The sequence below is a fragment of the Canis aureus genome, chromosome 12 (assembly GCF_053574225.1).
Source record: "Canis aureus isolate CA01 chromosome 12, VMU_Caureus_v.1.0, whole genome shotgun sequence".
NCBI lineage: Eukaryota > Metazoa > Chordata > Mammalia > Carnivora > Canidae > Canis > Canis aureus.
The window spans coordinates 24770650-24795406 of record NC_135622.1 but is presented as its reverse complement, the minus strand read 5'-3'; the positions used below and the strand labels follow the sequence as shown (position 1 = coordinate 24795406).

The following is a 24757-nucleotide window of genomic DNA, read 5'->3' as shown; positions in this document are numbered from 1 at the left end:
TCATTCAGCACCGAGGAGCTACGCTGGTTTTTTACCGTGAGGCTGACCCACTTTGAAGCATCATTCTCCCAGACCACTTGAAACTGCCCTTGAACTCTAATTCTGGGACACTATGCTTCTTGTTACCTGCAATCACTTTAAGATAAATAACTGCCTTGGCAATTGGTATTTCTTGACTAGGTTTCTGGATCACAAACTTGATAAACTCATTTATTTCTTTTATCTGACAAATTTTAGATCTATGAGAAACATTTTCTTTTGAGTATTTCTTCAAAAGCTGTGATTTCCCTATAGCATCTTCTATTGTTCCTTTCTGATTAACACCAAATGTTTGATGCATTATTTCTCTGGCAAATGTGATCTTATTATGGCAGCACAGCTTCTTTGTAATTTCTTTTTTGGGCCCTTTTTTATTTTTTTTTATTTTTATTTTTTTAAATTTTTTAACTTATTTATGATAGTCACACACAGAGAGAGAGAGAGAGAGAGAGAGAGAGAGAGAGGCAGAGACAGGCAGAGGGAGAAGCAGGCTCCATGCACCGGGAGCCCGATGTGGGATTCGATCCCGGGTCTCCAGGATCGCGCCCTGGGCCAAAGGCAGGCGCCAAACCGCTGCGCCACCCAGGGATCCCTGGGCCCTTTTTTAGATTCATTTTCATCCACACAATCATTCTGAATAGGTTCATCCTGTCTCAAAAGAACTACAGAATCGCTCATATCCTCTATCCTTCCATTCCCAAATAATAGCCTATATGGCATGATGATGGAGAAAGTAATACTATTCCGCTGTACAAATGCCAAACCTTCTCTTTACTGTCCACCAAACCAAGTGAACAAATGTCTGACTTTAACAGTTCTCTAGTATCTGGCCTTACTCAGCTGATTCCATTTTATTTCCCACTATTTCCCATAACCTTCAATGTCTTACCATACTTTCTACCTCTACATTTCTTAACACATCTTAGTTCATGTTGTCTCTTCCCTCTGAATAATGCCATTCTTTCCGATTCTATCCACTTTTTGAAATCATGCCCATTTTTCAAGGCCTATGTAAAGTCATAAAACCCTCTGACTCTTTCCTGCGTTATTCTCCAGCTGTGTGAGATAAGTTAGTTTGGTCTTTAGAAGGCCATAAAGTCTTGTGTGGGTTGAGGCCGTGTTCTAAAGTTACGGTGACAGCTGTTGTGCCCTACTCCAAGAATTTAGGGACTTTAGAAAGCAACACTTCACACTTTACATATTAAATGTAATGTTCTTGGTTAATACTTGGAGACATATTCAGAAGTCATGAACGTTTATCTTGAGAAATGCCAGTAAATATCTCCCTTGCCATGCCATCCTTCATAACTGACCCAGGAATGATCTAGAACACTTTCTTCTCACATTATCTTTCTGAGGGCGAAGTGGGGTAAAGTACATGTTGTGTTCCCTTCACCCTTTTCCTGTTTTACAACTAACAAGTCAATTTCTCTCAGGCACCCACATTTCTTCTCACATAAAGTTCTGCGGCCCTAACTTTCCTCTTTTTTTTTTTTTTTTAAGATGTTATTTATTTATTCATTCATTAGAGACAGAGAGAGGCAGAGACAGAAGCAGGCACCATGCAGGGAGCCTGACGTGGGACTCGATCCCAGGTCTCCAGGATCTCACGCCATGGGCTGAAGGCTGCCCTAAACCGCTGAGCCACCCAGGCTGTCCCGACTTTCCTGTTTCTTTACATTTTTTCAGTCCTCACCTGAACATTCCCTTCTCCTTTTTCTCATTCCTTGTTCCTTTTCTCTAAACAGCTGTGGATCAAATTATGAACTTAATCATGGTTGAAAAGATTAAAGGTATTGCTCTCATATCTGAGGAGTTACAAGTTCTAGAGCAAAATTCCAAGATATGGTGAAGTCTGGGTGCTGAGTCAGTTAAGCGTCTGACTCTTGATTAGGGCTCAAGTCATGATCTCAGGTCATGAGATCGAACCCTGAGTTGGGCTCCATGCTCAGCAGAGAGTCTGCTTGAGATTCTTTCCCTACTCATACTAATTAACTAACTAACTAAATTCTTAAAAGAAAAAAAAAAAGATGTAGTGAAGAATCACTGGCATAGCTCTGCTGCCTTCAGAAAAGCTGTTTATTTATTCATCCTTATGCAAGTTTGCCCCACCTGCCAAACACACACACACACACACACACACCCCATAAGCACAAGAAAAATAAAAACACAATACAATCTCAAGTCAAATTTCCTCTGTTGTTTAATAGCAAACAAACTTTCTAATACGAGGTTACACAGGCTTTCCCTATGCTAGTTTGAAATCAAAGTTCACCATATGATGTGCTCTGCCAACCTATATGCTTACTGTGCTTGGAGTTTCAGGCTAGGTGTTCAAAGGACATTTACAAAAATAGCTTCTTTTTTTTTTTTTAAGATTTTATTTATTTATTCATAGAGATGCAGAGAGAGAGAGAGAGAGAGAGAGAGAGGGGGGCAGAGAGAGAAGCAGGCTCCATGCAGAGAGCCTGACGTGGGACTCAATCCAGGGTCTCCAGGATCACGCCCTGGGCTTCAGCAGTGCTAAACCTCTGAGCCACCGGGGCTGCCCCAAAAGTAGCTTCTTTTTAAGTTGGGGTCGTCTTTTTTTTTATGCTACATATGTAGGCTATATAGATTTAAATGAAAACATGTAAACAAAGCCTAGTGAATACTGTTTAAGATGCAGGCACCTTCCGGAACTGCAATAAGCACAATTTCTCTTGTACTACTCTTTACAACTGCATCCTGATTTCCAGTTAAAGGATCTATGTCATGAAGTTAATTAAAGTCCTCACTGGTTAAATCTGTTATATTAACAGATATGTTAATACTGGTTAACATTTAACACTGGTTAAATCTGTTATATTAACCAGTGAGGACTTTAATTAACTTCATGACATAATCTGTTATACTGTATGATTTTGTTACTATGGATTCACTAATAATTCATTAAGTATTTACTGAGCATCAATTCAGTGTTCACTTAATATTTTGGGTTATAAAATCACCAAGAAATGAAGATAGTGAATTAGCCAAGAAGTGAGCAATGGTGAACCTGCCACCATTCAAGTTCAAGTGAATTTCATCTCCTCTTAAAAATCGTGATGTATTTCTCATTATGTATTCAAACTGGTTTATACTTCATGTCTCATCTTTTGAAGGGCTCTTAAACTCACCCCAGGCTTGTTCTGTTAGGCAGATTTTTCTGATCACTTGCAATATAATGGGGTGTTTTTATTTTTATTTTTTTAAAAAGATTTTATTTATTCATGAGAGACACAGAGAGAGGCAGAGACATAGGCAGAGGGAGAAGCAGGCTCCCCTTGGGGAGCCTGATGTGGGACTCGATCCCAGGATCCCGGGATCATGATCTGAGCCAAAGGCAGATGCTCAACTACTGAGCCACCCAGGTGTCCCATAGTGGCATGTTTTTAACAAGAGTTTCTTTTACTGAAAAAGTGATGATCCAAAAATAACTATTAGAATTTAAAGCCAAGACACATAAAAAACCTTCACATGCAGAGTAGATTAGAGTTAATGCTGGAGCTTTGCCTTGATGATATATACAAAGCACTACTGGAAAATCTATGCTACATGGTCAGTAAAGTCCTTTTGGGCCTTCTAGAACTACCTAAGGCCATCCAGTTTGCCAATACAGATATATGACTTTCAAGATTTGATTGAACACACTGTTCAAACTGTATTATAATCTAATATTTTTTATTGCAGTGGAACACTGAAATTAACTTAAAAAACGAGCAGTATTTAGAATTTAGAGTTTTTGCTATATACGAAAGTTTTAAGTTCCTTACATTTTTACACATGACTTAAAAGTCCTAAATAGAAAAAAAAAAAAAAAAGTCCTAAATAGGGGATCCCTGGATGGCTCAACGGTTTAGCACCTGCCTTTGCCCCAGGGCATGATCCTGGAGTCCCGGGATCGAATCCTGCGTTGGGCTCCCGGCATGGAGCCTGCTTCTCCTTCTGCCTGTGTCTCTGCCTCTCTCTCTCTCTTTCTTTCTATGTCTATCATGAATAAATAAAAAAAATCTTTAAAAAAAAAAGCCCTAAATAACCAAGTTTGGGTTTTTAAAATGTTATTTATTTACATTTTAAATTCTAAGTCATCTCTACACCCAACATAGGGCTCAAACCCACAACTTTGAGATCAAGAGCTCCATGCTCTATCAACTGCGCCAGCTAGGTGCTTCCTTAATTTTTTTTTTTTTAAGGCAGAAATTTAAATTATATGTGTATGCTGATGTTCTGGGAATTCACAAAACCATAATTCACTCTAGATAGGGCCAGGGAGACAGTGCCTTAAAGCAAGCAACAATGTTTGTGAAGAATCAGAAATAAACTCTACTTTAGTGGGCTTATTTTGTTTACAGTGAGTTGAAGTTAGAGTCTGACAAGGACAGAAGCTTTGTCTGTTTCTCTTCTCAAGGGCATAACCCTTTGTCAAGTGATGCCAAGTCTGCTAGAGCTTCCTAGAAAAAAATGACCTCAGCTATGAATACCAGGACTGGAGTTTTCAAGTAATTTTCTTAACCAGTTTTTTTGTTTGTTTGTTTTGTTTTTTATCTAAGAGACAGGTTAGGAAAAGAAGGGATGGTGGAAGAAGAGGAGACAAGGCTGAAACCTGCTTAAAGAACTTCTGAGCTACCTTGTAATTTGCCAACAGTTGCCGGAGAGCTCCATCTTTATGCCATTTTCTTTACAAGTCTTCCTACAAACCCTGCAAAACATTTCTTTGAATTGAAATTAGCTGTCTGGAAAATGAACTAGACAAACCAGTATTTCATAGGACAAAGAAGAAACCAGATCAGTGGCTAAAGAAAAGAAATTCAAAATCAATGTATCTAACAACTGCTTTCTTAGCCACTGCTCTCCTTCACATTAAGCATTGTTTCCATTCAGAAAACTTCCTGTCTCCCTTCCCCTACAGGATTTTTTTTTAATTTTATTTACTTATTCATGAGAGACACACAGAGAGAGAAGCAAACATAAGCAGAGGGAGAATCAGGCTCCCTGCGGGGAGACTGATGCAGGACTTGATCCAGAGACCCCGGGATAAAGCCCTGAGCAGACGCTCAACCACTGAGCCACCCAGGTGCTCCCCAGTACAGGATTTTCATTCAACTTCAACATAGAAGAAGAAGGTAGAAAGTAATGAAAAGTCTACCAGAGATAACAACATATTCTCAAATACCAGGCACACCTTTCTAGAAAAGCTATTATCTCATTTTCTCAGTAATTTCAGTAATTTCCTTCTTGGTTTTCATATTATCTTATGAAACTTATTTCTCATAGAAACATCTTTTTAAAAATACCATAATTCATGCATATAGGATCATCCCAAAACAAATCTGGAACCCCTAAAGAATCTCCTATCACTTCCTTCCCTGTTCACAAGCTGAGATACTAATGGCTATATCACCCTTAAAATTGAAAGTACTGGGGCAACCTGGGTGGCTCAGTATTTGAGCACCTGCCTTCGGCTCAGGGCATGATCCCAGGGTCCTGGGATAAAGTCCCACATCAGGCTTCCTGAGGGAAGCCTGCTTCTCCCTCTCCCTATGTCTCCGCCTCTCTCTGTGTGTCTCTCATAAATAAATAAAAAAATCTTAAAATTGAAAGCACTATGATCTGATTTTAAACAAGTGTTTAAAGTAACTATTATTTTAAAAACATGCAAAGACAGCCAACTGCTAAAGATAGGAAAAAGCGATTTATAAAATAGAAAGTATTTTGAGTCAAAAGTAATGAAAAGCACAAATGACAGAAGTACCAAATCCTAATGTTCCACAAATCTCTTTAGCTGAATGCAGCTGAGTAGTGGCAATATGGTGGCCTATAGCAACTGTACTTTTCAAATCCTATGTTTCTCCCCTATTATTAAATAAAACACCCTTCTTAGTTCACAGAAAAGCAGAGAAAATCCAACTGCATTCTTTGATAAAGAAGAATGCAAGCAGTAAAAGTCAAAGCCTTTTTTTTTTTTCTTTTAATGTGTATTTGGCTTTTAAATGCTTACCTTTCCTGATTACCTGGTTAAAAGGGTAAACAAGGGAATTATGATATTTAAGAAAGTGTATAAAATTAGGTTAGAAGATTTGTAAAAATTGTAATTCACTCCACCATTATTGTTCCTAATAAGGAAATAAACGTGTTGGGAAGTTAGTTCTGTAGAACTACGTATTAAAATGGTCTCTCAAAGAAATACAGATATAGATGATCTAGTCTTAAAAGTCTTACAATTTAAAACATATGTCACTTCTCATAGTCTTCATGCATAAGTCATATCCATCAATGTTAATATGGTTTGCAGATTTGATCTAATATTTTCCTGCTTATTTAATTTAGAGATCAAGGGCAGCCCAGGTGGCTCAGCGGTTTAGTGCCGCCTTCAGCCCAGGGCCTGATCCTGGAGACCTGGGATTGAGTCCCATGTTGGGCTCCCTGCATGGAGCCTGCTTTTCCCTCTGCCTGTGTCTCTGCCTCTCTCTCTCTCCTCTCTGTGTTTCTCATGAATAAATAAATAAATCTTTTTTTTTTTAAAGATTTAATTTAGAGATCAAATGTATCTAATTGTTGGTACACAAATTGCCACAACAATGATAATTTCTATTCTGTGCTCTATGACATTCAAAAAACTTTTTAAATAGATTATCAGCTAAATCTGATATATTAATGATCTGAATCATTTAAAAAAATTTAAAGGTTCTTTTATGATATCATTTTTCTCCATAAGAATTCTTGTTTTTAAAGTTGATGTATGAGGACGCCTGGGTGGCTCAGTGGTTGAGCGCCTACCTTGGGCCCAGGGTGTGATCCTGGTGTCCTAGGATCGAGTCCCACATCAGGCTCCCTGCATGGAGCCTGCTACTCCTCTCTGCCTATGTCTCTGCCTCTCTCTGTGTGTCTTTCATGAATAAATAAAATCTTTAAAAAGTAAAGGTTAATAAAAAAAAGTTTATGTATGTATGTATGTAATCTCTATAACCCAACATAGGGCTCATACTCACAACCCTGAGATCCAGAGTCACATGCTCTTCTGATTGAGCCAGCCAGGCACTCCAAGAGTTATTGTTCAAAATAATAATATTCCCAGATTATGGAAAATTTTGAAAATAATTCTTCTTGATTTTTATTTTTTTTTTAAGATTTTATTTATTTATTCATAGAGATGCAGAGAGAGAGAGAGGCAGAGGGAGAAGCAGGCTCCATGCAGAGAGCCTGACGTGGGACTCGATCCAGGGTCTCCAGTATCACGCCCTGGGCTGCAGGCGGCGCCAAACCCCTGTGCCACCGGGGCTGCCCTTGATTTTTATTTCTTATAAATGCAACACAGTACAACCACGCTATTTCAAATATAATTCATTCTGTTATAAACACATCTGGGTCTTCATTAAAAAGGGAGGGAAATGTATCATTAACATAACTTAAGAGCACTTAAACACTGGACACTACCCTAACCCCCTTTCTGGAGAATAACAAAAATGAGTAAATACATCAAATGAAAAACAGCAAAAATTTTCCAGCAATGACCTATTAGAGCACTGCCATTAATTATGAACAGAGTAGTTCTGTTCATAATTTCTGGAAGTGAGAAGAAAATGTTGGTAAACCAAAAAAGTGCTTTTATCTTTTAAGCATAATATTCTATAGATTAATTACAAGAGATTTACTAAGTAAAAAGTGAAAGATTAACTACATATCATTAATGAAACCTAGCAGAATGTTTCATCTAAAAACAACAACAAAATCCCTGAAGGCTTTCTAATTAGCTGGAGTGCAAGCTCAAATGTAAGATTTAAGAAAAATTTCAGGAATCATTTCTCAATGCCCTTTTATGTTCGAAGAAGTTTCTCTATCTACTATGTTTTTTTTTTTTTTAAAGATTTATTTATTTATTTATGATAGACAGAGAGAGAGAGAGAGAGAAGCAGAGACACAGGCAGAGGGAGAAGCAGGCTCCATCCCGGGAGCCTGACGTGGGATTCGATCCCGGGTCTCCAGGATCGCACCCTGGGCCAAAGGCAGACGCTAAACCACTGCGCCACCCAGGGATCCCTATCTACTATGTTCTTCCACCAACCTAACACTTCCCGATAATCCTTTGTATTTATAATCCCATTTGACCACGATTGCTCACTTCTACTACCAGGTTGATGGATTTGTAAATTACATACTGTGCTACTTCCCCTTGTAATTCTTCCCATAACCAAAATCTTGTTAGTTGTCTCAATCTAGCAAATCTCATTATAACTTTGAAGGGTTTTAAGAACTTGTGCTTAATGTAAAAATCACAGTGCTTATTATATTTGGTATTTACATCAAGACTCCTGAGATTTGGGCAGCCCCGGTGGCGCAGCAGTTTAGCACCGCCTGCAGCCGACAGCATGATCCTGGAGACCCCGGATCGAGTCCCATGTCAGGCTCCCTGCATGGAGCCTGCTTCTCCCTCTGCCTGTGTGTCTGCCTCTCTCTCTCTCGCTCTGTATCTCGTGAGTAAATAAAATAAAATCTTAAAAAAAAAAAGACTCCTGAGATTATACCCAATCCACTTTTTACATTTTTAGCTAGTAATCACCTTCACTATACATTCAATGTCAGATGTTTTTCACAGTATCTGGTTTTGAATGGTCCCCTCCATACCCTCAAAATCAAGTTTTTTGAGTAATTGGAAATTAATCTTAAGAAGGGAGGGATATCATAGTTTGAGGTCTTAGAGTCCCTAGTCGAAAAAGGAAACAGAAAAATACAGACAAGGTTACAAAGTTGCCTACAAAGTTGTTTTGAAAATTCATCTTAAGTAGACTTTCTTGCTGGCTGTGTCAGGTATCAGTAAATGCTTAATAGTGATGACAATGATATCTCAATGACATAGCCTCTTGCCCCTAAATGTTCCAAATGGATGCTGGTTAGAGGAGTGAAATCCTTAAGCCCTCTACAAAGATACAAAGTGGTGGCCTAGAGGACACACGCAGGAAACAGGGGCAAAAGCAAGATAGCACACTGAGCACTCAGAAAATGTAAACAGGAATAGAAAAAGAGGTACGGTTAGTTGTTATGGAATACAGTCTCCCCCCGCCCCCCAAATGACATGAGTTACTCTTGAACTTCAGATTTTTTTCCATGTTTGACTAACCAAGACTTTGGCAAAACGCTGGGGGTGAGGGATAGGGTGAGAGGGGACACCTAGTAATAGCCCCTGGATATTTATATATAACTGGAACATTATTAGAGATGATAACATGCTCCACATGTATTCAGAGAGCTGCTTAAAATATTTAATAATTGGGGTGTCATACACTTTCAGAACGGACACTAGTCAGTAAGCCACATGTACTGCCAGCCCTGGATGGAGGAGATGACTCACATGATTTGAAGAAGATAAAAAAACTCTGTACCTTCCTATCAAAGATTCTTGTTTGCTTGCCATTTTTCACTTGAAATGCCTGGGTGGAAATAAGGGGCAGAAGCAGTGTGAGGAGGGAGCAAACCTTAAAATGCTCCACCAGTATCAATCTAAACACAGTAAGGCCATTGTCCTGAGCTATACACCAAAAGCCTGGAAACTCAATAAAGGCACATACTGAACATAACTTCTGAGAGAGAGACCACGAAACCATTTGTGGGTGGCAAGTATTTAACTTTCAAACTGTGTATCAGGTATAGAGAAGTATAAACAAATTTTGAGTATTTACTCTCAGGAAAAAGATAAAGGCAAAGCTGCTGAGGCAGAGCTACTGATTCTTATTTTAAAAAAGTAGTTTTTTATTCATTGAAAGGACTTAACTTTCTGCTAGATTCTCCAATTTGGGATTTGGAAAACACTAGCTGTCCTGTCTGGGTGGGGTCTACTGCCTAGTAATGATTTTAAGAATGCCTGGTTCAGTAAGAAAAACCCTTCCCTATTGTATCTAGGCAAATAAAGTTCCCAAACCTAACAGAAATTAAGTCAAGAAGAAATTATTCCAAATTTCCCACAACAACCAGGACAGAGATGCAATCAAGTCTAGATTCCTCATGCTGGTATCTGGCACTGTACCAAAAGGAAGCAAAGTCACCTTTACAAAATAAGAACAAATTAAGAACAGTAGTAAAATGTGACAACGGTATTCTGAGGCTGCAAGATGGTGCAAGATGAAAGCAGTTCTGAGCTGTTAGACAGTAAAATTTGGCTTGAGGACAACATAATGTAAATTTACCAAATGTCTGAACTATATATCTTCTAAGCAAATTTAAGCACCAAACTAAGGAGTGTAAATGGGAATAGAAGTGAACCTGTATTCTCACAGCTGTTAATTGTAGAGCTGTAGCAGAGATAAAATAGGGCAGTCAGTAAGTAGGGACTCTATAACCCAGAGGGACTCTTGCTGAGTTCAAACACCTGGCCTTGCTCTTTAGTAGCTATATGTCCGTGGACATACTATTTCTCTTGAGTTTCAGCTGATTTGCTTTGAGTACATTTAGGCGCTGATTAGTTGATGCAATATGCAATTGCCTGTGCCAAAATTGTCCAAATTCTAGACCTACAGTTCCATCTCTCATATCTCACTTTATCTATTGCCAATAGTAAAGGGAGGAAATGGGACTCTTTTGGGTACCCTTTATCATTTCTTAAAAGTTGAATATATGCTGACTCAAATGTCAAGTAAAATATCCAAAAAGCTTTCAAGGCAAAATTTTCTTTGCACATTATTTTGGGTCCTTGGTTTTTAGCCATTAGGAAAGATTAGAGTAGGAGGAACTTCTAGGGACCTTAGAGCTTTGACATACGAAGCAAGAGCTTTGACCTGATAAAAACCAAGTGATATGTTACAATGAGATGTGACAACAGATTACACTTAATGACTTAAGATTTAAAAATCTCCTTATGAAGGTTTCCTTGTAGAAGAGAAATTAAGCAGGTAGCAAGAATACTCTAAAAAGACCTGTGCTGCAGATTGGGGTGCTTTTCACCCGTTCACAGTGCATTTGCTAAGGGTTCCTGAATTTGGTCAAGATTCTACATTGTGCTTCTAGCAATAGGGTAAGAATGGCTAGTGTGAACAAATGAAGCATGTTTTCTTGCATTCACGCAGCCTCCTAGGATGTTTAAAACTTGCTGTTAAAAGATAATTTTAATAATTATTATGCCAACAGTATTGGTACACTTAGGAGGAGACAGATGACAGTGACCTAGCTTTATTTTTATAGAAATAATGTACTTTAGCATATCCTTTTCAATACAAGGCTGCTTCACTTACCACTTCTGTTGATGTTTCTGCATGTTCAGAAGTAACATGTTCTTGAAGAGATGTCTCCGTATAGCCCATTTTTCCACAATAGGGACAAGTAAAAGACTGTGGCTGCTCTACAGAGAAAGCTTCTCCACCATAGTACAAATCTGAAAAAAAAAATTTTTTTTTAAATATATAAAAATGTAAAGATGGTACAATAATGTAAAATAAAAGTGTGCCTGAAATCTCCAACAACCTCACTCTGTCAAGGAGTGCTTAGGTACCTCTGTTTTCATGTGCAACATCCTTATTCTCCTTTGGACTCTGTGACACCCCTCCAAAATGTCTTTTTCACCCATATAGCTATTATTGCCTTAAGAGAAAAACAAAGCAAATAACTTTTTCTCTCTCCATTTAATTTTGAATGTTTTTTTGGGAGGTAAGATTTTTAAGTAATCTCTATACCCAATGTGGGGCTCAAACTCACAACCCCAAGATCAAGAGCTGCATGCTCTTCTGACTGAGCTAGCCAGGCATCCCCCTTCATTTAATTTTGAAACATCTCTCATTTCACATCGAGTTCTAATTTTACTGTAATTTACTTTTTCTGTATCTCTGTATGTGTAGGAATGCCAATGTCAACACAAAGAATTAACAGGGTAAGGGGTGCCTCAAAGCTCAGTTGGTGGAATGTGTGACTCTTGATCTCAGAATGTTGAATTCAAGCCCTACATTGGGTGTATAGATTACTTTAAAAGAAAATTAACAAAAAAATAAAGAATCAGTATGGTATATGATAATACAAAAAAGACAAGTGCTCAGAATAGGCAACTATGTTCAATATGCTAAATCCCCAGATACATTTATTTGTCAAAAGCACACACCAGGGGATCCCTGGGTGGCTCAGCAGTTTGGCGCTTGCCTTTGGCTCAGGGCGTGATCCTGGAAACCCGGGATGGAGTCCCATATTGGGCTCCCTGCATGGAGCCTACTTTTCCCTGTGCCTGTGTCTTTGCCTCTCTCTCTGTCTCTCATGAATAAATAAATAAATAAAATATTTAAAACACACACACACACACACACACACACACACACACACACCATTCTTAGGGCAGGAAAGATCCTAAGCATTCAGTTCTTATAAAATACTAACCTGAATGGAGTACTACAATATATTCTTTTCAAATTGGTTACTGAAGAACTGACCAATTAGTGATACTCTGTGCATAATTTGTTTGCATCATTAGTACATCTCAAGTTCTCTTTTTCTCCATTAGTAGCACAAAAGGAAATGCAATTGAAAATATATTTAGTATGTCATCTCATTATAAAGAATTAAATATTTAACATGAAACGTTTATTTTTTTAAAAAATTTTATTTATTTATTCATGAGAGACACCGAGAGAGAGAGAGGCAGAGACACAGGCAGAGAAAGAAGCAGGTTCCATGCACGGAGCGCGATGTGGGACTCGATCCCGGGACTCCAGGATCACGCCCTGGGCCAAAGGCAGGGGCTAAACCACTGAGCCACCCAGGGATCCCTGAAACAAATGTTTAATAGGAATATGATCATTTTTGTGAGGAGAGAAAATGAAAGAGTATTCACTACGCGAGAGATTTGTTCACAGTCATTTTTAGGAAGAGTTACACTATCTTAAAAAATATTTACCCACTTATATGCATAAGACTCCCCAGGTAGATCTGGGGTAGGTGGCGATAAATATATATAAAAATGAACAGAACTTGTTCACCTAATGAAGTACATGTACAAAAAACCCATAGCTAACATCATACTTATTGGTGAAAGACTGGATGCTTTCCCCTCAAGGGGCACCTGGGTGGGTCAGTGGTTGAGTGTCTGCTTTCAGCTCAGGTTGTGATCCCAGGATCCTGGGATTGAGTCCCACACCAGGCTCTCTGCAGGGAGCCTGATTCTCCCTCTGTCTATGTCTCTGCGTCTCTGTGGCTCTCATGAACAAATAAATAAAATCTTAAAAAAAAAAAGTCCACTCTAGCTATTTCTGTTTTTAAAAATTATTTGAGAGAGAGAAAGAGTGCACGGGAAGAGGGGCAGAGGAAAAGGGAGAGAGAATCTCAAGTAGACTCCCTGTGAGCCTGATGTGAGGTGGGATTCCAGCACCCTGAGACCATGACCTGAGCCAAAACCAAGAGTCAGGCACCCCAACTCTCTCCATTTCTATTCATTATTTTCCTGGAGGATCTAGTAATCAGGCAAGAAAATGAATGAAAAGCACTAGATGGAAAGGAAGAAGTAAAACTACCTTTATTAGTAGATGACATGATCTTACATGTAGAAAATCCTAGGGATGCCAGAGTGGCACAGCCAGTGCAGCATCTGACTCTTGGTTTTGGCTCAGGTCATGCATGATCTCATGGGTCATGGGACTGAGCCCCACAGTGGAGTCTGCACTCAGCAGAGAGTCTGCTTAAAGGCTCTCTCCCTCTGCCTCTCCTGTTCTCTCTCTCTCTCTTAAATCTTAAAAAAAAAAAATCCTTAAAAAACTATTAGAATAAACAACAAAAACATTATAAGATCTATATATAAAAATCCATTGTTCTTCCAAATATTTGCAATGAGCAATCCAAAAGTAAAATTTAAAAAATCCATTTACAATTGTAAAAAGAATAAAATACAAAGGAACATATTTAATGAATAAAGTGTAAAACTTATCCTCTGATAACTACAAAACTTTGTTGAAAATATCAAAGATGACCTAAATAAACAGAAGAAAATCTCATGTTTATGGATCGGCATAATCAATACCATTGTTCTCCAAGGTATTCTACAGATTCAAAACAATCCCCATCCCCATCAAAGTTCCAGTTGGCTTCTCTGCAGAAATTTGACGAGTTGATCCTAAAATTCTTCCACAGAAACTAAAGGGATCTAAAATACCCAAAATAATCTTGAAAAAAACAAAACAAAGCCAAAGCTGGAAGACTTATGCTTGTCAATTTCTAAGCTTATAGTAATTAAGATAGTGTGGTACTGGCATAAAGATAGATAATATAAATTTTTTTTTTTTAATTTATTTATGATAGTCACAGAGAGAGAGAGAGAGAGAGGCAGAGACACAGGCAGAGGGAGAAGCAGGCTCCATGCACTGGGAGCCCGACGTGGGACTCGATCCCGGGTCTCCAGGATCGCGCCCTAGGCCGAAGGCAGGCGCCAAACCGCTGCGCCACCTAGGGATCCCAAGATAGATAATATAGATCAATGAAAGAGACTGAGAGTCTAGGAAAAGACATTTATGGTCAACCAACTTTTCCTTTTTAATAGCTTTATTGAGATATCTTAGGCATATAAAAATACAAATTGATGTTTTGATACATGTATACACTGTGAAAAGATTACCACAAACTAATATATCTATCACCTCTACATAGTTACTCTGTGTGTGTGTTGAAAAGATTTAAGATCTATCCTCTCCAAAAATTTAAAATATGCAGTACAATATTGTTAGCTATGGTCAACATACTGTACATCAGCTCTACAGAGCTTATTCATCTTGCATAATGAAACTTTGTACCCTTTGACCAACATTGCTCCATCTCCCTACCCCTCTCACCTCACAGCCAACTAATTCTCAACAAGAATGACAAAGCAATTAACTGGGTAAAGAATAGTCTTTTTCAACAAATGATGCTGTGATGGCTGGATATCCATATGCAAAAGAATGGTCTACCTCATCATTCCATATACAAAAATTAAAGCAACATGGATCAAAGATCTAAAGGTAACAATAAAATTCTTAGAAGAAAATATAGTTTTAAATTCTCACGATCAGCCAATGGTTTCTTAGATATGACACTGAAAGCATAACAAAAGAAAAAACAAACTGGACATCATCAAAATTAAAACTTCTGTACTTCAAAACATATGAAAAAAGTGAAAAGACACGGGGTGCCTGGGTGGCTCAGTCAGTTAAGCGTCCGACTCTTGATTTCAAGACCCTGAGTTCAAGCCTTGCATTGAACTAGTTTTTTTTTTTTAAGTGAAAAAACAATACATGGAATGGGAGAAAGTTCCTGCAAATCATCCACCTGATAAGGAAGTTGTACAGAGTATGCAAGTAACTATTAAAACTCAGTAACAGGGGATCCCTGGGTGGCTCAGCGGTTTAGTGCCGCCCTCAGCCCAGGCCGTGATCCTGGAGACCTGAGATCGAGTCCCACATCAGGCTCCCTGCATGGAGCCTGCTTCTCCCTCTACCTGTGTCTCTGCCTCTCTCTCTCTCTCCCTTACGAATAAATAAATAAAATCTTTAAAAAAATAAAATAAAGTAAAATAAAACTCAGTAACAAAAAGACATATTACCTAATTTTAAAAAATGAGCAAAGGGGATGTCTGGGTGGCTCAGTGGTTGAGCGTCTGCCTTGGGCTCAGGGCATGATCCTGGAGTTCCAGGATGAAGTTCTGGGATTAGTCCCCCATCAGGCTCCCTGCAGGGAGCCTGCTTCACCCTCTGACCATGTCTCTGGCTCTCATGAATAAATAAATAAAATCTTAAAAAAACAAAAACAAAACCAAAAAACCATGAGATACTACTTCACAGCAAGTATGATGGCTGTAAACAGAAAGATAATAGATTCTGACTAGGTAAGAAATTACAAGGTGAAACATTTATAGCTTTTTTTATGGATTAAGAACAATCTATAGTAACAATCTGCTTTCTGATAACCAGAGCAAGAATACTTGTATGCTGTTGGCAAGAACAGTCCATTGACTTTAGTCTTTATTGAGGCACTCTTCCATCTTATACCTTGTCAGTTTTACAGATCTCTGAATGGCTTTCATGAACAATTAAGCTATGATTAAGAGAATTATTTAGAACATAAAAATTCATGTTATTTTTAATGTATCCCATTGGCAAGAGTCATAGAACATCATTTGCCTTTACTTCTTCATGCACATATACACAAACTTCTAAATGAAAACCCATTAAAATGTGAATTAAATACATACCAAAATCTACTCTTGTTAATATGCACTGCATTGGGTGGTCAGTTGTATGCCTTGTTGTTGTTGCACCACTTTCATAACAAGATGCACAAAGATCGTAATCGTAGCAAATTAAACACTTATATCTGCGACCTCGAAAATTTCCTTTTAAACATGCATCACAGCTGACACCTATTAAAAAAAAGAAATATCATTAATAAGCAGCTGTAATAGGCCACATTCCATTTTATTTTTATAAATATTTAAGGTATATATTTAACCCCACATTTCCTTTCCAAAATGACTAGAAACAACATAGTAAAATGATATAGGAATTTCCAAAAATATAGTGTATTTGTTACTCTGATTTACATTTCTAATGAAAGTAACTTAAAATATTTGATGAGGGGGATCCCTGAGTGGCTCAGTGATTGGGCGCCTGCCTTTGGCCCAGAGCGCGATCCTGGAGTCCCGGGATCGAGTCCCGCATCGGGCTCCCGGCATGAAGCCTGCTTCTCCCTCTGCCTGTGTCTCTGCCTCTCTGTGTGTGTGTGTGCCTATCATAAATAAATAAATAAATAAATAAATAAATAAATAAATCTTTAAGATTCAAACGGATTTAAAAATAAATAAATAAAAAATAAAATATTTGATGAAATGTAAAAATAACTTTTAAAATGCCTTGATGAGCTAATAAGAGTAAAAACCAAATGAAAGAGGAACTGGTAACCAGAATCACTAAAGGGGGCAGGGATTTATTTGCCAAAGCATGTAAAAATTTGAGCTTAGAGTTTCACAGTGTTACAGGACAAAGCCCCAAAAGCAAAGATCAAGGTCTGCCAAAGGTAGAATGTCTAAAAGCAATCTCTCACAAAGCTGAGACCCTAATATACTCTCAATGTATGCGTGAGCTAGAAATCCCCTCTGAGGGGTTACAAAAGTTGCTCTAGTGAGCTTCCCTCTCCCCCATGGCACAAAACAACAAAACCTGTAAAATCATAACCAAAACCCATCACAGCCCTGTAATCAGTAGAGAGTTGAAACTCAGACTACCAAACAGTTCCAAATGGTTCTCAGGTCAAGAATTTAGTTTAAAGTAGTCCAGAGGCGCCTGGCTGGCTCTGTCAGTGGAGCATGCAACTCTTGATCTTGGGGTTGTAAGTAAAAACACCGCATTGGGTGTAGAGATTACATAAAAATAAAATCTTAAAATAAAATAAAATAAAATAAAATAAAATAGGTCCTAAATTAGTACAACCCCCAAGCCTATGGCAGAAACAAACTTCCATAGAATGAATCCATACACAAAACATATACAAAGCACACACAAACACACACACCCCAAAAGCAAAGCACCACAAGAAAGAAGTAGCATAAACAGCAGAATCGGACTGGCAAATAATTAAAAATTTTTATTTATTTATTTATTTATTTATTTATTTATTTATTTATTCATTCATTCATTCATGAGAGACACAGAGAGGGATCCCTGGGTGGCGCAGCGGTTTGGCGCCTGCCTTTGGCCCAGGGCGCGATCCTGGAGACCTGGGATTGAATCCCACGTTGGGCTCCTGGTGCATGGAGCCTGCTTCTCCCTCTGCCTGTGTCTCTGCCTCTCTCTCTCTCTCTCTGTGTGACTATCATAAATAAATTTAAAAAAAAATTAAAGAAAAAAAAATGAGAGACACAGAGAGAGAGGCAGAGACACAGGCAGAGGGAGAAACAGGCTCCATGCAGGGAGCCGGGCGTGGGACTCGATCCCAGGTCTCCAGGATCAGGCCCTGGGCTGAAGGCGGTGCTAAACCGCTGAGCCACCTGGGCTGCCCTGACAAACAGTTTATATCAGAACTGAATATCAGATAATACTTCATAGGTTAAAATAAATAAAAGAGAAGCTTGAAAAGAAGAGGTAACCAACAAATTTGAAAATGAACCAAACAACATCTAGATATTTTAAAAATTAATTTACAGGATGCCTGGGTGACTCAGCGGTTGAGCAAATGCCTTCAGCCCAGGGCATAATCCCGGAGTCCTGGGATCCCTGCATGGAGCCTGCTTCTCCCTCTGCCTATGTCTCTCATGAATAAATAAATAAAATCTTTTTAAAAATTAATTAAAATTTAAAACTCGATGGACATACTTAATAGTAGGAAAAGCCTTTTATTGACAAGTAATGTTTGTTATGTAGAAAACCCAAATACAACTAAAGTATTAGAATTCAGTATTTTAAGCAAAGTTGCTAAAAACCAATTTAATAAAGTATCCACTGTATTTCATAACTCCAAAAAAGATAGAAAAATTTATTATTAAAAAACATGCCAGTTAAGATTCTATTCTACTTACATGAGGTATTTAGATTAGTCAAATTCATAGAAAAAGTAGAAGAGTGGTTACCAGGGATGGGGTAGGAGGGAGAATGGAGAGCATTGCTTAGTGGGTACAGAGCCAGTTTGGGATGATGGAAAAACTATGGAGACGGTTGTGCATGCAATGTGAATGTACTTAAAGCCACTGAACTGTATGTGCAAAAATGGTAAAAATGATAGATTTTATGTATATTTTACCACGATGAAAAACTGCTAAATGCAAAAGCTTTTTTTTTTTTTTTTTTGCAAAAGCATTTTTAAAATGACTATGAATAGGAACGCCTGGGTGGCTCCAGTGGTTGAGTGCCTGCCTTCGGCCCAGGGCGTGATCCTGGGGAACCTGGGATCGAGTCCCACATCGGGCTCCCTGCATGGAGCCTGCTTCTCTCTCTGCCTATGTCTATGCCTCTCTCTCTCTGTGTCTCTCATGAATAAATAAATAAAATCTTAAAAAAAAATGCCTACGAATAAATCTAACCAAAAATAGGCAACCCTTTATGAAGCAAATTAGTAAACATCTATTTAGCGGTACCTGGCTGGCTTAGTTGGTAGAGCATGTGACTCTTAGTCTCAGTTTGTGGGCTCAAGTCCCACGATGGACATGATTACTTTAAAAAAAAACTTTAAAAATATATAAATATATATTCAAAGACATTTAAAGAACTTTAAAAACTAAAAATACCAGGATGAGAAGCTTCAATGAAATGAAATGTCAATTCTCTCCAAATCAATTGATAGAATCAATGCAATTCTAATCAAAATCACAAAAAAATTTTTGTGGAACATGACAAGCTGACTCAAATTTTTATGCAAGTTGCAAAGGGCCAAGAATAACCAAGATATTCCAAGAAAAAGAAGATGGGAGGATTGGCTTAACATATCAAGAGTTATTATAAAAATACATTTAGGGGTGCCTGGGCAGCTCAGTTGGTTAAGTGTCAGACTCTTGGTTTCGGCTCAGGTCATGATCTCGGGGTCATGGGATCAAGCCACTGCTCAACAGCCCACTAAGTGGAGAGTCTGCTGGTCCCTCCCCCTCTTTCATGCATGCTTGCTCACCCGCTCTCTCACAAATAAAATCTTTTTAAAAAATTTGTTTTAAAAACCAAAGCTACAGTAATTAAGACAGGATACTATTGGCATAGAGCCAGACCAACTGACCAATGAAATAGAATAGAAAGCCTAAAACAGGTACATATATGTTGAAATCTGTTTTATGACAACAAAGTCCCTAGAGCTCAGTGGGGAGAGAAGGGAGGAGGGAATGAATGATGCTAGGACAGGTGATTATCCATATGTGGGGAAAATAAAAACAGAGCTCTTCCACAGATCCCACACATAAAAATCAATTCCAGATGGTTTAAAGACAAATACTGAAGGAAAATGAAAAAAAAAAAAAACAAAAATCCCTGGAAGCCAATATAAGGGAATATTTTTATGAGCTCAGAGTAGGAAACAATTTCTTAAAACACACACATGGTCCAAACCATGTATTCAACCACAATAAAATTAGGACTTTTTCTTTACCTTTTAATGCCCTCCAGTGATGGAAAGACAAGAAGGTCCTGAAACTGTGATATGTGCAACATACCTGGCAGACAACAGTCTGGTGTTCAGAGTATGTTAAACACTGACACATAGTAAGAAAATGACAGACCTCTAACAGAAAAAATGGGGAAAGACTTCCGAGGGCATTACAAAGAACAATAAACATGAATGACTAGTAAATATATGAAAATGTGCTCAATCTCCTCAGTCATCAAAGAGGTAAAAATCCAACTCTCAAGAGCCATCATCTTACATCTAGCAATCTGGCAAAGACCTAGAAATATGATGACTCCAAGTGCTAGTGAAGCTACGCTAGTGAAGACACAACAGAAACAGTTCTACTCTGCCAGCATACATCAGTCCGACAACTTGGAAAAACTCCAGTTCATATTCTAGTCAAGTTCAAGCTAAGCCATTCCCAGGACTTGGCGGTTTCACTCTCAAGTAGATTCCCTGGGGAATCTTCTCTCTATGTGTATCAGAAGAATGGAGCAGAATGTTCACAGTGGATTTTGCACTGGGGGTTGGGGAGGTGGGCATTAACAACTCAAAGGTCCAATAACAGTCTATTATAGAGTGAATTAGAAAATGCATCACAGCCACAGGTGAGGACTTCAGGAATCTCACAACACTGAAAGGAAGTCCTAAAGGATATATATAGTTGAAAGTTCAAAAATGCTATCTAGTTTAGGAAATCAAACATGCAATGAAACTATAAAATAAAAACAGGGAAAAAAAAAAAATAGGGAATGCTAAAATTTTAGTCAGTGGTTCCCTCTGGGGGGTGTGGAGCCCTCGCTGATCTTGAAAGGTAATACTCTTTCGGATCTGGCAGAGGGGGTCTGCAGTACCATTCTTCTTTTCCTTTAAATAATCTCTACACTCAATGTGGGGCTCGAACTCACAACCCTGAGATTAAGAGTCCTACATTCTAAAAAAAAAGGGGGGGGGTCATACATTCTGGGACGCCTGGGTGGCTCAGCGGTTGGGTGCCTGCCTTTTGGCCCAGGGCGTGATCCCAGAGTCCCAGGATGGAGTCCTGCATCGGGCTCCCTGCATGGAGCCTACTTCTCCCTCTGCCTATGTCTCTGCCTCTCTCTCTCTCTCTGTATCTCTCGTGAATAAATAAAATTTTTAAAAAATTCTAAAATAAAAAAAAGATTTTATTTATTTATTCATGAGAGACACAGAGAGAGGCAGAGGCACAGGCAGAGGGAGCAGGCCCCATACAAGGAGCCTGATGTGGGACTCGATCCCAGGACTCCAGGACCATGCCCTGAGCCAAAGGCAGGTGCTTATTAACCACTGAGCCACCCAGGAGTCCCAATAAATAAAATCTTTTAAAAAAAGAGAGAGAGTCATACATTCCTCTGACAGAGCCAGTCAGGTGCCCCAGAAGGTCTTACATTGTTTCATTCAGGTGGAGTAAGATTCTGTTATTACATTTTCTGGTATTCAATTCATTATCAGTACCAGTATACACAACCTTTTAAATCAGTCCTCGGGATCCCTGGGTGGCGCAGCGGTGGGATCCCTGGGTGGCACAGTGGTGGGATCCCTGGGTGGTGCAGCAGTTTGGCGCCTGCCTTTGGCCCAGGGCGCGATCCTGGAGACCCGGGATCGAATCCCACATCAGGGTCCCAGTGCATGGAGCCTGCTTCTCCCTCTGCCTATGTCTCTGCCTCTCTCTCTCTCTCTCTCTCTCTCTGTGACTATCATAAATAAAAAAATGTTTAAATAAATAAATAAGTCCTCAAAATACCCTTCCCATATTGTTAAAATCTCCAAGGTTGTACCGAGATCTCACCAAGTTACAATGAAAGCCAAACGATGGCATTAAGCCAAAGATTTTTTAACAAATTCAATAAATATTGATTGAGTGCCTACTATGTTCTAGGTGGTGGGGAAATAGCAATAAACAACACAGACAAAGCTCTGCCCCTGTGAAGCTAACATTTTAATGGCTGAAGATAGGTATAAAAACAAATGAAGTTGTAAAGCAAGTTAGGAGAAAGTACTATGGAGAAGAACAAAGCAGAAAAGGAAAAATTGTGTGGGCAAGAATGCTTCACAGAAAAAGATGGTATTTGGGCAAAAAAGATGGAATACTTCAAAATCTGCTTATTCAGAACAGCTGCCAGGCAGGACAATACTTAAAATACTGAAAGGGGTAAATAACTATTCACATTCACAAATGGAAGTTTAACCTAACTGGATACAATAACTTTGCCAAACAAATGTAGTAGGAAAGATGCCAGAAAGGTAAACCCTGGGCAGCCCGGGTGGCTCAGCAGTTTAGCGCTGCCTTCAGCCCAGGACATGATCCTGGAGACCTGGGATTGAGTCCCACATCAGGCTCCCTGCATGGAGCCTGTTTTTCCCTCTGTCTGTGTCTCTGCCCCCCGCCCCCTCTGTATCTCTCATGAATAAATAATAAAGTTCTTAAAAAAGAAAGAGAGAGAGAGAGAGAGGAAGGAAGGAAGGAAGGAAGGAAGGAAGGAAGGAAGGAAGGAAGGAAGGAAGGAAAGAAAACCCTGCTCTGAACACTCACTTTTTGGTGTGTCCCATTTGAGGTTACTCTGTAGGCCTGACTTTTTTTTTTTTTTTTTTTTTGACTTTTCTTTCCATAGTAGGGACACCTGCTGACCAGTATAATAAACAAAACTTATGGCAACTATGGATGGGGACACTGCCAAACTCTGCAATCAGGGATCCCTGGATGGCGCAGCGGTTTAGCGCCTGCCTTTGGCCCAGGGCTCGATCCTGGAGACCTGGGATCGAATCCCACGTCGGGCTTCCGGTGCATGGAGCCTGCTTCTCCCTCTGCCTATGTCTCTGCCTCTCTCTCTCTCTCTCTCTCTGGGTGTGACTATCATAAATAAATTAAAAAATTAAAAAAAAAAAACCTCTGCAATCATCACTTTGAGGAGGAAGATCTGATGATGCTTATCTCTTGCCTGTTTTACTCTTCTGATATAATTCTAAGTTATTTAAATCTAAATGCCCATAGTTCTCCTAAAGGGTGAGGGTGTGGGGTGGTGGGAGGCTTCACCTACAACCCAGCAGGAGTTCAGTAACTGTCAGATCTTTAAGAAAGAGTTGTCAGGGTGCCTGGCTGCTCAGTCAGTAGAGCATGTGACCCTTGATCTCAGGGTTGTGAGTTTGAGCCCCATGTTGGGTATAGAGTTAAAAAATAAAATAAAATCTTAAATAGAGTGGCTGTTGTTTTTTTAAAAATATTAAGTATTTTTTGATGGAGTCATTTCTAAAATGTATGTTTTCTAACATCTTGTTTTAAAAGATTTTATTTATTTGAGAGAAAGCAGGAACAAGCAGGGGGAGGGGTAGAGGAGAAGCCCTAGTGAGGCTCAATCCCAGGACCCCGGGTTCATGACCTGAGGCAAAGGCAGATGCTTAACTGACTGAGCCACCCAGGAGCCCCTGTTTTCTAACTTCTCGAAACACTGAAGACTTTTAACTTTTATAATTTGAGGTTATTATTTCAAACACAAATACGTATTTCAGCCATACCATCAAACATTATGTTAGGTAAATTTTTAGCAGACTCCTAAAACAAGAGTCATTTTATAATAATCTGTGGTGTCAAATATGCTATGGAAGGTTTTTTGTGTGTGATTAGTGGACTATGAATAAAAAGCTGAGGTGGCGAAAATGTTTTATACTGCACAATTCTCCACATAACCTGCCCTCTCATTGTAATAGCTCTGCCATTTAACACTTCTAACTCAATACTTCTAATCTGTCAACATAAGCTTAAATCAATACGTAATTAAGTCAATATCTAATTTTATAGAAGATTCCATACCACCTCCTGACTTGAAAGTAAAGCACAGAAGCACCCATAGGCTTTGGAGCAGTTTCTCAATAGCAACCACGTCTTCCCCCAACTCCCACTTAGAATTACCAACCCTCATTTAGCTTTGAAAAGGAGCCCAGATTTCCCACTTACAACAGAGTCTCTTCTAAGTATATCTGTCTGAATTCATTGTATAACACACACCAACAAAATGTGCTCCCTTAATGTCAACTGCAGGCAATCTACAGTTCCTAATAGAAAAGATAAGTTAGCTCTTTGCTGCACGGTCCTTTGGTTTAACAGCCATGGTCCTATCTGGTACCAGCAGGCTCAGGAAAATCTGAAACAGAACATATATGTGGCAAATGTAAAACTATCAATTCCTTGATAGGAAAGAACGGAGCTGCTTCTGATTAGATGTTAAGAATTAAAGTTCCTATAGAAAGGTATGATGTCACAACAGAAACAAGAATATTGCCAAACAAAATAAAGCCTTGCAAGGCAAGGTTGGAGGACTACCGGGTGTTAGCACTTAGATCTACTGGATTAAAAACAATGTTTAGGTTCATTTACCCTATACAAAATACATCCTGCAAAAACTGAGTTAACCAAATAATAAAATAAGCAATTCATCTTTGAATAATCTAGCTTTAGCCATAATGTATCATAAATTTGGATAAGCACTGGTTTATAAAATGGTAATTGCACAAACTACATCCTAAAGTTATGGTGGGATATTTTTTATCCCCATCTGACGAAGCTTATAAGATAAAAATGCTAGGAGATATTGTTTAACCTCAATTTTTATAT

General features: G+C 38.8%; 1 protein-coding gene across 1 annotated transcript in view; it reads right to left on the bottom strand.

The window, feature by feature from the left end:
• The window catches only part of KCMF1 (potassium channel modulatory factor 1), a 79376-nt gene that overhangs the window by 14708 nt on the left and 39911 nt on the right, over nt 1-24757 (bottom strand). Inside the window, exons 2-3 of the mRNA XM_077843089.1 lie at nt 16241-16408; nt 11280-11419 (exon numbers count right to left, since the gene is read on the bottom strand). Of these exons, the coding sequence (XP_077699215.1) occupies nt 11280-11419; nt 16241-16408 (308 nt within the window). The remainder of the gene's footprint in view (nt 1-11279; nt 11420-16240; nt 16409-24757) is intronic.